The sequence below is a fragment of the Bufo gargarizans genome, chromosome 7 (assembly GCF_014858855.1).
Source record: "Bufo gargarizans isolate SCDJY-AF-19 chromosome 7, ASM1485885v1, whole genome shotgun sequence".
Lineage (NCBI taxonomy): Eukaryota > Metazoa > Chordata > Amphibia > Anura > Bufonidae > Bufo > Bufo gargarizans.
In genome coordinates, this window is record NC_058086.1 from 115,162,264 (window position 1) to 115,178,610 (window position 16,347).

The following is a 16,347-nucleotide window of genomic DNA, read 5'->3' on the forward strand; positions in this document are numbered from 1 at the left end:
TGTACAACTCTTTTGTACTATCCCGAAGCGCTGGCAGCACAGGGACATTCCTCCAATTCTATGAGGCAGTCCTCAAGGACCTGATTTTTTCAGACCGGGAAAGAGCAGAGGGGTGTAGTCCATATCGTGCACTGCTTTCACACACAGTCCACGGATCTTCAATGTCAAGATTGGCACGCGTGTGAAAAGCCTCTTTCTGCAAAGGACATTGCTAAAGGTGAAATGATCATAATACGCAGTGTACAACAGGATGTCTTTGGCTCTGAAATTATATGTATCCGTTACAAGAGGAATATTCCCAAAAATAGTCCAATTGCTAACCTGAACTGGTGGACGTTTAAACAAGGCAGAATTGGGAGAACAAGAACAGAATCCTCTCATAATACCTGCTCGCCACCATATCACCACTCTGCTCATACAGCATACAGCAATACCATGAAAGGGTCAAGCACCAAGGTAGACACTTCACTGAAGGTGCCATAAGAGCTGCCGGCTTTTGGATCATAGGAGCAAAAAGACAAGTTACAGCTATGCTGCACAGTTGTGTTCAGTGCCGTAAATTAAGAGGTAAACATCAGCAACAGCTAATGTCAGATTTGCCAGCTGACAGATTAAGTACTGACCCACCTTTCTCTCATGTTGGATTGGATGTATTTGGGCCATGGATGGTAACAGCCCGCAGAACTTGAGGTGGCCAAGCAAATAGTAAACGATAGGCAGTGCTGTTCACTTGCATGAGTGTGCGCGCAGTACACATTGAAGTGATAGAATCTATGGATGCCTCAAGCTTCATCAACGCTCTAAGACTATTTCTTGCCATCAGAGAACCAGTCAAGACACTGAGGTCTGAGTGTGGAATTAATTTGTTGAAGCCTGTATAGAAACATAGAAACATAGAATGTGTCGGCAGATAAGAACCATTTGGCCCATCTAGTCTGCCCAATATATCTGAATCCTATGAATAGTCCCTGGCCCCATCTTATATGAAGGATAGCCTTATGCCTATCCCATGCATGCTTAAACTCCTTCACTGTATTTGCAGCTACCACTTCTGCAGGAAGGCTATTCCATGCATCCACTACTCTCTCAGTAGAGAGTTACAACTCAACTTGAAGCCAATCCAAGAACTTTTAGCTGAAAACGGCTGTACATGAATTTTCAATCCTCCTCATTCTTTCCACATGGGCGGCTCATGGGAGATAATGATATGCATCACACGAAAAATACTGGACTCTGTGTTTAGGGAATTAAACTCCACAAGACATACCCACGAGATTCTAACCACCTTCTTGGCAGAAGCATCTGCCATAATCAACTCAAGACCACTTGTTCCAGTGTGTACAGATCCACAAAACCCAACTATCCTTAACCCAGCTACCCTGCTTACCCAGAAGCTTGGGTCTGTTCCTGTTCCACCTGGAAACTTTAAAGATGAAAATCATTGCTATGATTAATGGAAGTGAGTACAAAACCTTGCCAACCGCTTCTGGAATTGTTGGAAGATGGAGTATCTTTCCACTGCATGGACGCAGGAAATGGCAACGACAGTGTCCTATAACATACAAGTTGGAGAGCTTGTTCTGCTCAAGGACCAGCAAGCCGAAAGAATCGAGTGGCCTATAGGACTTATTGTGAAGAGCATTCCTAGTGATGATGGTAAGGTACGCAAGGTGGAGGTGAAAGTTGCAAGACAAGGGACTGTAAAGACTTTCATCAGGCCTATCACGGAACTTATTCTGCTCTTGCCCTTTGGAGAATGAACTTATTGCCTATGCTGCTGAATCCTACCTGAAACTTCAAGGAAGAAGTGTTTGAACTTTAATTGATACCCTTGAAGCCTTACATTTTAGTTGTTGAATTATATGCATGTTTTCTTTATGTTTTTCAGGTCCTCAGACATTAATCAAATTGCACTGTTGTTTATTTGCAATGATCTAACTACCGTTATGGTTTATATAGTGACATTTTCAATGCCAGATGGGGAGTGTACTGCTACGCAGTTAAATCTATATAGTTTAATTCATATGACATTCTATATATGGTTATATGCTCCCATCTAGTGGCCGTTTTTAGTAATGCACTTGTTTTCTTGTTCGTGATATCTGTGATTAATTTCCTTTTATTGCTCCACCCCTTCTTCTGTGTACCTCCCTTCATGTATCTTCTTACTGCTCCAGCTATATGTACAGGTACACATGTATTCTCATGTACGCTTATGAAAGCATCATCTTTTGACCGCACTATACCGGAATCCATCTGTTCTGCTGTACTCTGTTATCTGGCTTACAGAATAAAGCAACTTACACGGATAAACTCAGTGTTGGGGAGTTCAAGCTATCTGATAAGGATTGTCTGCAGTGATTATATCTGTTTATACAGGCCAGGCATAGGAGGTCTCACTAGGGATAAATCGCAATCTGTATTGTAATGTATTAGCTGTAAGTGTATTACACACTGTAATACACTTACAGCCTTCCTGCCTGTGAGATCCAGGGGGCTGGATCTCACAGGCTCTCCCAAAAGGCAGCCACAATGCCTAAGGAAGGCATTGGGCTGCCTTCCATGCCATCGGGTCCCCGTCACAGCAGCACGGGGACCTGATGGCAGCTCCGATACCCGCAAGGACACTGCATGTGCCGCGGTCAGTGCTAACCGCGGCATATCAAGGGTTAATGTGCCGGCATTGGTGATTTCATCAATGACGGCGCATGCAGCAGGGGTCAGGCTATTAGTGACTGCCGGACCCCTGCCGTGGATTGGGCGGGCGCATCTCTTGCACCCGCCCGATCACAGCACCATACATGTACGGCGGTGGTCCTTAAGTCATGGACATCTGTGCTGTACATGTACGGCGCGGGTCCTCTATGGGTTAAAGCTTTCAAAGCAGAATGGCAAATGATTGTGCTAAGTCTGTATACAGTGACCAGAAGCAGGGAAGGCCAAGATGATGGGTAGTTTACATTAAGGGCAGCATAGGGTTAAGGCCTCTTTCACACAAATGATACGGATTGTGACAGGATGCATTCAGTGAAACTCGCACCATTGCAAGTTCAGTCAGTTTTGTATGTGATTGCGTTCAGTGTTTAAGTTTTTTACGTGCGGGTTCAATCAGTTCTGATGTGTTTATCACGCGCATGAAAATAAAATTTAAGGTTTACAAAAGAGATCTCCTAGAAACAGTCAGAAAAAAATGCATTGCATCTGGACTGCATCTGAATTACATCAGAATGCAATGCGTTTTTCACCAAAGCTCCATTTACTTCTATGGGGCCAAGGCTGCGTGAGAAATGCAGAATATAGAACATGCGATTATCATGCAAAGCTGAACTGATGCTTAAAAAAAAACCGCTTATGTACACAGACCCATTGAAATGAATGGGTCAGGATTCAGTGCGGGTGCTATGCGTTCACTTTACACATAGCACCCGCGCGGAAAACTCGCTCGTGTGAAAGGGTTTGACTAGTCAGTGGAGCTCATTTATCAATACTCTCTAACAGCAAAACAGCAACCAATCAGAGCTCAGCTTTCATTTTATACACTGCTCTGAAAAAATGAAAGTCGCCCTCTGATTGATTATTACGGGTGACTAAGATATTTTTCCTGCTCGATACTTTTGATAAATAAGGCCCAATATTCCTAAGATCAATGTTTTGAAAATTAGGGATAGGGTGTAATTTTGATTTGTATCACTGCAGCAGGAAAGAAAGATGGAGGTCACCCGATGAATAAGCACAAATGAGCCTTGGGCATAGCGATGACGTGAATCAATTGTCAGCCTAATTGTGTCACCGGTGCCTCAGAGGCATTACTGGGATCCCTTCACCAAAAAAATGCAGTGCAATCTGCAGGCAGCATGTCGCTGAGCAGATTGACATATAGTTTTGTGGGGAAAGATTCAGTTTAACCTGTAGTTTATTCATTTAAAGGAAATCTGTCAACTACATCATTGCTATTTAAGTAAAGGAATTGCATAGTAGCACATGTCCCTTAGGCCTCATGCACACGACCGCTGTTTAGGGCCGCATACGAGCCGCAGTTTTTGCGGCTCGGATGCGGATCCATTGACTTTAATGGGGCCGCAAAAGATGCGGACAGCACTCCGTGTGCTGTCCGCATCCGTTGCTCTGATACGTAGCCCTGCAAAAAATATATAACATGTCCTATTCTTGTCTGTTTCGCGGACAAGAATAGGCATTTCTACAATGGGCCGCCTGTTCCGTTCTGCAAATTGCGAAAGGCACACAGGCGGCTTCCGTGTTTTGCGGATCCGCAATTAGCAGACTGCAAAAAATGGAACGGTGCATGAGGCCTTAGGCTGAGTTCACATCACCATTCAGCCTTTCCGCTCTCCTGCTCCGTTATAGGAGCAAGAGAATGGAAAGGACAGATTCGGCACATAACTGAGCTGAACAGGGCCTGCGGACCTCATAGACTATAATGGGGTCCGTTAGGTTACCGCTCAGAGGAAGATTTTTGAAGCGAAGACAAAAGTCCTGCGCTATAATGGAGCAGGAGAGCGGAAAGGCTGAACGCTGATGTGAACTTAGCCTTTTTCACACATGTACCTTTCTTTTAGCCATTGGTGGTTCCAATCTTCAGAAAACAAACTTTGTATGAAATGCTAATGAGCCTGCAAAGTGCCCAGCGAAGCATTACACTCGGCTGAAGGAGCCCAGGCACGCCACTTGCCAGTGCCCAGACCCGCCTTTATACACAGCCCAAGCCCGGCTTCTCTCGGCTTTAAGATAATTCCCCCTGCTTCAATATGCATGCCCCTCCGCCGCAATTCACATTCCAGCCCTAACTCCAACTGCCTGTTTGTTACGGTATCCCGTCTAAATCTCGAGCATGTACAGTGTAGATCAGGCAGATGGAGTAAGGGCTGGAATGTGAATGACGGCGGAGGGGGCGTACATATGCTCATTAGCATTTCAAACAAAGTTCATTTTCTGATGATTGGGACCACCGATGGCTAAAAGAAAGTTGCGTGTGTGAATAAGGGACATGTGCTACTATGCAATTCTTTTACTTAACCCCTTAGGGACACATGATGTACCGGTACGGCATGTTTCCCGAGTCCTTAAGAACCCATGACATACTGGCACGTCATGGGTTTAAACCGCAATTGCGGCGCAGGTTAATCGGAACAGGATGCCCGCTGAAATCATTCAGCGGGCATCCTGTCACAACGCCGGGGGGGGTCATGTGACAAACCGCAGGTCAATTCAGATATGCGGTTTGCGGCTTTACCCGCGGTTGTGGCGGCTGTGCGGCGGTGCCATCGGGTCCCCATGCGCTGCCTTGTGGTGAAGAGCCTGTGAGATCCAGCCGCCTGGACCTCACAGGCCCCGGAAGCTGTATAAGTGTACACACAGTATTACTCATACAGACAATGCATTCCAATACAGAAGTATTGGAATGCATTGTAAAGGAATATACCCCCCAAAGTTTAAGTCCCAAAGTGGGACAAAAAAATAAAGTTAAAAAAAAGTTAAAAAAATTGGTAAAAAAATAGGGGGGGGGAAAAGTATACATATTAGGTATTGCCGCGTCCTTATCCGGCTCTATAAACATATCACATGACCTAACCCCTCAGATGAACACTGTCAAAAATAAAAAATAAAAACTGTGCTAAATAAACCATTTTTTTGTCACCTTACATCACAAAAAGTACAACAGTAAGCGATCAAAAAGGCGTTTCCCACCAAAATAGTACCAAACTGTCACCTCATCCCGCAAAAAATTCACTAAATGAAATAAATGACGAAAACATTCCCTGTCACTGTCCCTACACATAAGAAATAAATAACAGTTACAGTTTAACCCCTTAAAGATGGACCATTTTTCACCTTAAGGACCAGACTGATTTTTGCAAATCTGACCAGTGTCACTTTATGTGGTGATAACTTTAAAGCGCTTTTACTTATCCAGGCCATTCTGAGAAATTTTTCTCGTCACATATTGTACTTCATGACAGTGGTAAATTTAAAATCAAAATATTTCATTTTTATTTATAAAAAAATACAAAATTTACCCAATTTTTTTTTTAATTGCAAATTTCCAAGTTTCAATTTCTCTACTTCTATAATACATAGTAATACCTCAAAAAAAAAAAATTACTTTACATTCCCCATATATCTCGAATTTTTAGGGACCAGTTCAGGTCGGAAGTCACTTTGTGAGGCTTACATAATAGAAACCCCCCAAAAATGACCCCATTCTATAAACTACACCCCTCAAGGTATTCAAAACAGATTTTACAAACTTTGTTAACCCTTTAATTGTTCCACAAGAATTAATGGAAAATAGAGAAACAATTTCAAAATTTCACTTTTTGGGCAGATTTTCCATTTTAATAATTTTTTTCCAGTTACAAAGCAAGGGTTTACAGCCAAACAAAACTCAATATTTATGGCCCTGATTCTGTAGTTTACAGAAACACCCCATATGTGGTCGTAAACAGCTGTACGGGCACACGGCAGGGCGCAGAAGGAAAGGAATGCCATACGGTTTTTGGAAGGCAGATTTCGCTGGACAGTTTTTTTTTACAACATGTCCCATTTGAAGCCCCCCTGATGCACCCATAGAGTAGAAACTACAAAAAGGTGACCCCATAAATTATGTGATATTTTTATAGAGAAGGTTATTATGGATGTAGCGATACCTAATATGTATACTTTTTTATTTAAGTTTTATACACTAATATTTTTTAAACAAAAAATAAATAAATCATGTTTTTGTGTTTTTTCACTTTTTTTTTTACGGTGTTCACCTGAGGGGTTAGGTCATGGGGTATTTTTATAGAGCAGGTTTTTATGGACGTGGCGATACCTAATATGTATACTTTTTTTGTTTGTTTCACATTTAACACAATAAAATCATTTTTGAAACAAAAAAAAATAATTTTAGTGTCTCCATAGTCTGAGAGCCATAGTTTTTTTAGATTTTTTGGGCGATTGTCTCATGTAGGGGCCCATTTTTTGCGGGATGAGGTGACGGTTAGATTAGTACTATTTTGGGGGGCATACACCTTTCAAAACGGACCGCGGCATAGAAGGGGTTAATTCGCCGGCATCGGCTTTTACAGCTATGCCGGCGGATACAGCAGGGGGCCCGGCTACCAGGGGCTGCCGGACCCCTGCAGGGATTGGGTGCCTGCCCAACCATCCCGCAGTGCATGTGCGGCCGAATGCATTCTGGCAATGCATCCCCTGCTGTACATGCACGGCTTTTTGCGTTAAGGGGTTAAAGAGCATATCAGTTTTATGTTATGCTTGTGATATAGTGAAGTGTTGTGGAGATAAAACATTAACATTAAAAAAAATCTTCATATTACTAATTTCGCCAAAAATAAGAATTTTAAAAAGTAAAGAATTCCATGACTCATTGATTGTTCACAATAATACAAAGTATACTTCATATCTGGGGCTTTGAAATAAATGAGCAGCTTGAGTTACCTGACATTACTTGGGCAGGTTGATCAGAAGTAATAGGATAGTCATCTTTGTACCATGTTATTTTGGGTGGTGGGAGGCCTGAAACTTCACATGTCAGAGTCACTGGATTTTTCTCCACAACACTTACATTTTCGTATTCCTGAAACTTTCCAGAGAAAGCTGGTGGAACTTAAAATACAAATACACTGTTATAAGCACACATTCTAGAAGTACAGTGCTTTACTCAAATATAACCATAGTCACGTATTTTAAGACGTATGGGCAGTAAATATATGCAGTATGGCTAACATGCAGAGATGGAAAAGACCCTACAAACACAATCTGTAGTGAACAATCCTGTTAATAAATGAAATGCTATACTGACGAGAAACAGATATACAGAGAGACAAATGCTAGACAATAGTGTTGAGCGAGCATGTTCAGCCAAACACCAGTTCGGCTCGAGCATCGCTGTGCTCAGCACATTGCAGCCGAGAACGACGTATGCTCGAGTCAGTGTATTTAAATTTAATCTAGCCTCTATTTCTATGCAGAAGATCGCTGTACACTGAGGGAATCCCTCAGTGTGAGTCCGCAGCTTAGGAGTCCCTGCTCTGACTCCATATATAGCTATGTCCATATATGGAGTCAGTGCTTGGAGACACCCCAGTGTATTTAAATATAATTTAGCCTGTATGTCAGAAACATTTCTGCCTGGATTCAAACTCACAACCTTCTGCAATACAGGCAAGGCACTTAACCACTCAGCTATAATAGCTGCATAGCCAGTTACAATTAAAAAAAATAATAATAATATATGAGACTTCTACTGTACTGTACTTCTACTGAGACCTATACAGTAGAAGTCTCATTTATTTTTATTTTTTTAAGTGACTGGCTATGCAGCTATATAGTGTAGTGGTTAAGGTTCTGGGCTATGATGCAAAATCTGTGAATTCAATTAATCATACTTCTGATATATATGAATGTATAATATGTGGGAAACTACTACTGATGTTTTTGCCATAATATATTCACATATATTATAATATATTATATATTCTAAATATATAATATGTGTAAATATATTATGGCTAAAAACATATATATACAGTACAGACCAAAAGTTTGGACACACCTTCTCATTCAAAGAGTTTTCTCTATTTTCATGACTATGAAAATTGTAGATTTACACTGAAGGCATCAAAACTATGAATTAACACATGTGGAATTATATACATAACAAAAAAGTGTGAAACAACTGAAAATATGTCATATTCTAGGTTCTTCAAAGTAGCCACCTTTTGCTTTGATTACTGCTTTGCACACTCTTGGCGTTCTCTTGTTGAGCTTCATAAGGTAGTCACCTGAAATGGTTTTCACTTCACAGGTGTGCCCTGTCAGGTTTAATAAGTGGGATTTCTTGCCTTATAAATGGGATTGGGACCATCAGTTGCCTTGTGAAGAAGTCAGAGCGTATAGTCCTATTGAATAGACTGTTTGAATTTGTATTATGGCAAGAAAAAAGCAGCTAAGTTAAGAAAAACGAGTGGCCATCATTACTTTAAGAAATGAAGGTCAGTCAGTCCGAAAAATTGGGAAAACTTTGAAAGTGTCCCCAAGTGCAGTCACAACAACCATCAAGCGCTACAAAGAAACTGGCTCACATGCGGACCGCCCCAGGAAAGGAAGACCAAGAGTCACCTCTGCTGCGGAGGATAAGTTCATCCTAGTCACCAGCCTCAGAAATCGCAGGCTAAGAGCAGCTCAGATTAGAGACCAGGTCAATGCCACACAGAGTTCTAGCAGCAGACACATCTCTAGAACAACTGTTAAGAGGAGACTGTGTGAATCAGGCCTTCATGGTAGAATATCTGCTAGGAAACCACTGCTAAGGACAGGCAACACGCAGAAGAGACTTGTTTGGGCTAAAGAACACAAGGAATGGACATTAGACCAGTGGAAATCTGTGCTTTGGTCTGATAAGTCCAAATTTGAGATCTTTGGTTCCAACCACCGTGTCTTTGTGCGACGCAGAAAAGGTGAACGGATGGACTCTACATGCCTGGTTCCCACTGTGAAGCATGGAGGAGGAGGTGTGATGGTGTGGGGGTGCTTTGCTGGTGACACTGTTGGGGATTTATTCAAAATTTAAGGCATAATGAACCACCATGGCTACCACAGCATCTTGCAGCGGCATGCTATTCCATCCGGTTTGCGTTTAGTTGGACCATCATTTATTTTTCAACAGGACAATGACCCTAAACACACCTCCAGGCTGTGTAAGGGCTATTTGACCATGAAGGAGAGTGATGGGGTGCTGCGCCAGTTGACCTGGCCTCCTCAGTCACCGGACCTGAACCCAATCGAGATGGTTTGGGGTGAGCTGGACCGCAGAGTGAAGGCAAAAGGGCCAACAAGTGCTAAGCATCTCTGGGAACTCCTTCAAGACTGTTGGAAGACCATTTCAGGTGACTACCTCTTGAAGCTCATCAAGAGAATGCCAAGAGTGTGCAAAGCAGTAATCAAAGCAAAAGGTGGCTACTTTGAAGAACCTAGAATATTACATATTTTCAGTTGTTTCACACTTTTTTGTTATGTATGTAACACGCCAGACCTGCAGGGTATTAGCGACAGTGAGGTCACGGTATGGGCAATCAAGGGTTACTCACTTTTCTGAGGTATTTATTTGTTCAGATGACAACGCGTTTCGGAGTGACAATACTCCTTTATCAAGTCTTTAGGACCGGGTATACACGGTTGGCAGGGCTGGTCCAGTTACTGGTGCCGGATCCTGTCTGTGTATAGCGCTATACACAGACAGGATCCGGCACCAGTAACTGGACCAGCCCTGCCAACCGTGTATACCCGGTCCTAAAGACTTGATAAAGGAGTATTGTCACTCCGAAACGCGTTGTCATCTGAACAAATAAATATCTCTTAAAAGACAACATTTGCTATTGTGGTTTTGCGCCAAAAGGTATCATAGTGTGTACAAGTCAGTACACAGCCCTTTCACAGTATTCTACATCACTCCTTTGGAGTATTGGCAACTCCTAGGATTGAGAAAGATACCGGCAGCACACCTCATCTGGATTGTACCCCTATTCCTCCCGCCTTTGCAAGTGCTGTGCTTATATAACCATAACACCAGAAGGTGAGTGCAACTACTGATACAGTACTCTCTCTAAAACGATTTACCAAACATTACTACCCTATGAGCGCCTTGTCTCTCGTTTATCCCGCCAAAATTGCTGTCACTTTTCTGAGGAGAACCCTGGGCAGGCATGCGACAGTGAAAGAGAGGCAGACACTAGTTCCTCTGGGGCACACTCTGTAAATAGGGACTAGGCCTGATGGTATGTGAGGTGCCCTGGATGTTGTAGGTGTTTTGAGTGCCTTAGGTAAGGTCCCTTTAAGGATCGTGACGCCAGTGCCTGTAACGGTGGCACACCGGTTTGCAGGAGGATTAAATGAGTACACAGTTGGTGAACCAAACGTTGCTTTACTTGATGAAAACAGTCCAAATTTGTACATGCAGTTACAGAAGATAATGCATTCCTTTGCAGTTCCAAATGCACAGCAGGTTTATGTCACAGCAGGTTTCAATCTTGCAAGATACTTGGAGGGTATACAGTTAATGCTTGGCAGTTAGAGTTGAGCGAACACCTGGATGTTCGGGTTCGAGAAGTTCGGCCGAACATCCCGGAAATGTTCGGGTTCGGGATCCGAACCCGATCCGAACTTCGTCCCGAACCCGAACCCCATTGAAGTCAATGGGGACCCGAACTTTTCGGCACTAAAAAGGCTGTAAAACAGCCCAGGAAAGAGCTAGAGGGCTGCAAAAGGCAGCAACATGTAGGTAAATCCCCTGCAAACAAATGTGGATAGGGAAATTAATTAAAATAAAAATTAAATAAATAAAAATTAACCAAAATCAATTGGAGAGAGGTTCCATAGCAGAGAATCTGGCTTCCCGTCACCCACCACTGGAACAGTCCATTCTCAGATATTTAGGCCCCGGCACCCAGGCAGAGGAGAGAGGTCCCGTAACAGAGAATCTGTCTTCATGTCAGCAGAGAATTAGTCTGCATGTCATAGCAGAGAATGAGGCTTCACGTCAGCCACCACTGCAACAGTCCATTGGCATATATTTAGGCCCAGCACCCAGGCAGAGGAGGGAGGTCCCGTAACAGAGAATCTGTCTTCATGTCAGCAGAGAATTAGTCTGCATGTCATAGCAGAGAATGAGGCTTCACGTCAGCCACCACTGCAACAGTCCATTGGCATATATTTAGGCCCAGCACACACACAGGCAGAGGAGAGAGGTCCCGTAACAGAGAATCTGGCTTCATGTCAGCAGAGAATCAGTCTGCATGTCATAGCAGAGAATGAGGCTTCACGTCAGCCACCACTGCAACAGTCCATTGGCATATATTTAGGCCCAGCACACACACAGGCAGAGGAGAGAGGTCCCGTAACAGAGAATCTGGCTTCATGTCAGCAGAGAATCAGTCTGCATGTCATAGCAGAGAATGAGGCTTCACGTCAGCCACCACTGCAACAGTCCATTGGCATATATTTAGGCCCAGCACCCAGGCAGAGGAGGGAGGTCCCGTAACAGAGAATCTGTCTTCATGTCAGCAGAGAATTAGTCTGCATGTCATAGCAGAGAATGAGGCTTCACGTCAGCCACCACTGCAACAGTCCATTGGCATATATTTAGGCCCAGCACACACACAGGCAGAGGAGAGAGGTCCCGTAACAGAGAATCTGGCTTCATGTCAGCAGAGAATCAGTCTGCATGTCATAGCAGAGAATGAGGCTTCACGTCAGCCACCACTGCAACAGTCCATTGGCATATATTTAGGCCCAGCACACACACAGGCAGAGGAGAGAGGTCCCGTAACAGAGAATCTGGCTTCATGTCAGCAGAGAATCAGTCTGCATGTCATAGCAGAGAATGAGGCTTCACGTCACCCACCACTGCAACAGTCCATTGGCATATATTTAGGCCTAGCACACAGGCAGAGCAGAGAGGTCCCGTAACAGACAATCTGGCTTCATGACAGCAGAGAATCAGTCTGCATGTCATAGCAGAGAATGAGGCTTCACGTCACCCACCACTGCAACAGTCCATTGGCATATATTTAGGCCTAGCACACAGGCAGAGCAGAGAGGTCCCGTAACAGACAATCTGGCTTCATGTCAGCAGAGAATCAGTCTGCATGTCATAGCAGAGAATGAGGCTTCACGTCACCCACCACTGCAACAGTCCATTGGCATATATTTAGGCCTAGCACACAGGCAGAGCAGAGAGGTCCCGTAACAGACAATCTGGCTTCATGACAGCAGAGAATCAGTCTGCATGTCATAGCAGAGAATGAGGCTTCACGTCACCCACCACTGCAACAGTCCATTGGCATATATTTAGACCTAGCACACAGGCAGAGCAGAGAGGTCCCGTAACAGACAATCTGGCTTCATGTCAGCAGAGAATCAGTCTGCATGTCATAGCAGAGAATGAGGCTTCACGTCACCCACCACTGCAACAGTCCATTGGCATATATTTAGGCCTAGCACACAGGCAGAGCAGAGAGGTCCCGTAACAGACGATCTGGCTTCATGTCAGCAGAGAATCAGTCTGCATGTCATAGCAGAGAATCAGGCTTCACGTCAGCCACCACTGCAACAGTCCATGGTCATAAATTTAGGCCCAGCACCCAGGCAGAGGAGAGAGGTCCCGTAACAGACAATCTGGCTTCATGTCAGCAGAGAATTAGTCTGCATGTCATAGCAGAGAATCAGGCTTCATGTCAGCCACCACTGCAACAGTCCATTGGCATATATTTAGGCCTAGCACACAGGCAGAGGAGAGGTTCATTCAACTTTGGGTAGCATCGCAATATAATGGTAAAATGAAAATAAAAATAGGATTGAATGAGGAAGTGCCCTGGAGTCCAATAATATATGGTTATGGGGAGGTAGTTAATGTCTAATCTGGACAAGGGACGGACAGGTCCTGTGGGATCCATGCCTGGTTCATTTTTATGAACGTCAGCTTGTCCACATTGGCTGTAGACAGGCGGCTGCGTTTGTCTGTAATGACGCCCCCTGCCGTGCTGAATACACGTTCAGACAAAACGCTGGCTGCCGGGCAGGCCAGCACCTCCAAGGCATAAAAGGCTAGCTCTGGCCACGTGGACAATTTAGAGACCCAGAAGTTGAATGGGGCCGAACCATCAGTCAGTACGTGGAGGGGTGTGCACACGTACTGTTCCACCATGTTAGTGAAATGTTGCCTCCTGCTAACACGTTGCGTATCAGGTGGTGGTGCAGTTAGCTGTGGCGTGTTGACAAAAGTTTTCCACATCTCTGCCATGCTAACCCTGCCCTCAGAGGAGCTGGCCGTGACACAGCTGCCTTGGCGACCTCTTGCTCCTCCTCTGCCTTGGCCTTGGGCTTCCACTTGTTCCCCTGTGACATTTGGGAATGCTCTCAGTAGCGCGTCTACCAACGTGCGCTTGTACTCGCGCATCTTCCTATCACGCTCCAGTGCAGGAAGTAAGGTGGGCACATTGTCTTTGTAGCGTGGATCCAGCAGGGTGGCAACCCAGTAGTCCGCACAGGTTAAAATGTGGGCAACTCTGCTGTCGTTGCGCAGGCACTGCAGCATGTAGTCGCTCATGTGTGCCAGGCTGCCCAGGGGTAAGGACAAGCTGTCCTCTGTGGGAGGCGTATCGTCATCGTCCTGCCTTTCCCCCCAGCCACGCACCAGTGATGGACCCGAGCTGCGTTGGGTGCCACCCCGCTGTGACCATGCTTCATCCTCATCCTCCTCCACCTCCTCCTCATCCTCGTCCTCCTCGTCCTCCAGTAGTGGGCCCTGGCTGGCCACATTTGTACCTGGCCTCTGCTGTTGCAAAAAACCTCCCTCTGAGTCACTTCGAAGAGACTGGCCTGAAAGTGCTAAAAATGACCCCTCTTCCTCATCCTCCTCCTCCTCCTCCTGGGCCACCTCCTGTTCCATCATCGCCCTAAGTGTTTTCTCAAGGAGACATAGAAGTGGTATTGTAACGCTGATAACGGTGTCATCGCCACTGGCCATGTTGGTGGAGTACTCGAAACAGCGCAACAGGGCACACAGGTCTCGCATGGAGGCCCAGTCATTGGTGGTGAAGTGGTGCTGTTCTGTAGTGCGACTGACCCGTGCGTGCTGCAGCTGAAACTCCACTATGGCCTGCTGCTGCTCGCACAGTCTGTCCAGCATGTGCAAGGTGGAGTTCCACCTGGTGGGCACGTCGCATATGAGGCGGTGAGCGGGAAGGCCGAAGTTACGCTGTAGCGCAGACAGGCGAGCAGCGGCAGGATGTGAACGCCGGAAGCGCGAACAGACGGCCCGCACTTTATGCAGCAGCTCTGACATGTCGGGGTAGTTGTGAATGAACTTCTGCACCACCAAATTCAGCACATGCGCCAAGCAAGGGATGTGCGTCAAATTGGCTAGTCCCAGAGCTGCAACGAGATTTCGCCCATTATCACACACCACCAGGCCGGGCTTGAGGCTCACCGGCAGCAACCACTCGTCGGTCTGTTGTTCAATACCCCGCCACAACTCCTGTGCGGTGTGGGGCCTGTCCCCCAAACATATGAGTTTCAGAATGGCCTGCTGACGTTTACCCCGGGCTGTGCTGAAGTTGGTGGTGAAGGTGTGTGGCTGACTGGATGAGCAGGTGGAAGAAGAGGAGGAGGAAGCCGAGAAGGAGGAGGTGGCAACAGGAGGCAAAGAATGTTGCCCTGCGATCCTTGGCGGCGGCAGGACGTGCGCCAAACAGCTCTCCGCCTGGGGCCCAGCTGCCACTACATTTACCCAGTGTGCAGTTAGGGAGATATAGCGTCCCTGGCCGTGCTTACTGGTCCACGTATCTGTGGTTAGGTGGACCTTGCTACAGATGGCGTTGCGCAGTGCACACTTGATTTTATGGGATACTTGGTTGTGCAGGGAAGGCACGGCTCTCTTGGAGAAGTAGTGCCGGCTGGGAACAACATACTGTGGGACAGCAAGCGACATGAGCTGTTTGAAGCTGTCTGTGTCCACCAGCCTAAATGACAGCATTTCATAGGCCAGTAGTTTAGAAATGCTGGCATTCAGGGCCAGGGATCGAGGGTGGCTAGGTGGGAATTTACGCTTTCTATCAAATGTTTGTGAGATGGAGAGCTGAACGCTGGCGTGTGACATGGTTGAGACGCTTGGTGACGGAGGTGGTGGTGGTGGTGTTGGTGGTACATCCCCTGTTTGCTGGGCGGCAGGTGCCAACGTTCCTCCAGAGGCGGAGGAAGAGGCCGAGGCGGCAGCAGCAGAATAGGCCGAGGCGGCAGCAGCAGAAGAGGTAGCAGGGGGAGCCTGAGTGACTTCCTTGGTTTTAAGGTGTTTACTCCACTGCAGTTCATGCTTTGCATGCAGGTGCCTGGTCATGCAGGTTGTGCTCAGGTTCAGAACGTTAATGCCTCGCTTCAGGCTCTGATGGCACAGCGTGCAAACCACTCGGGTCTTGTCGTCAGCACATTGTTTGAAGAAGTGCCATGCCAGGGAACTCCTTGAAGCTGCCTTTGGGGTGCTCGGTCCCAGATGGCGGCGGTCAGTAGCAGGCGGAGTCTCTTGGCGGCGGGTGTTCTGCTTTTGCCCACTGCTCCCTCTTTTGCTACGCTGTTGGCTCGGTCTCACCACTGCCTCTTCCTCCGAACTGTGAAAGTCAGTGGCACGACCTTCATTCCATGTGGGGTCTAGGACCTCATCGTCCCCTGCATCGTCTTCCACCCAGTCTTGATCCCTGACCTCCTGTTCAGTCTGCACACTGCAGAAAGACGCAGCAGTTGGCACCTGTGTTTCGTCATCATCAGAGACATGCT

General features: G+C 45.9%; 1 protein-coding gene across 1 annotated transcript in view; it reads right to left on the reverse strand.

The window, feature by feature from the left end:
- HMCN1 (hemicentin 1) overlaps positions 1-16,347 on the reverse strand; it is a 655,003-nt gene that overhangs the window by 399,861 nt on the left and 238,795 nt on the right. The window contains 1 exon segment of the mRNA XM_044300627.1: positions 7,459-7,626. Coding sequence (XP_044156562.1) covers positions 7,459-7,626 — 168 coding nt within the window.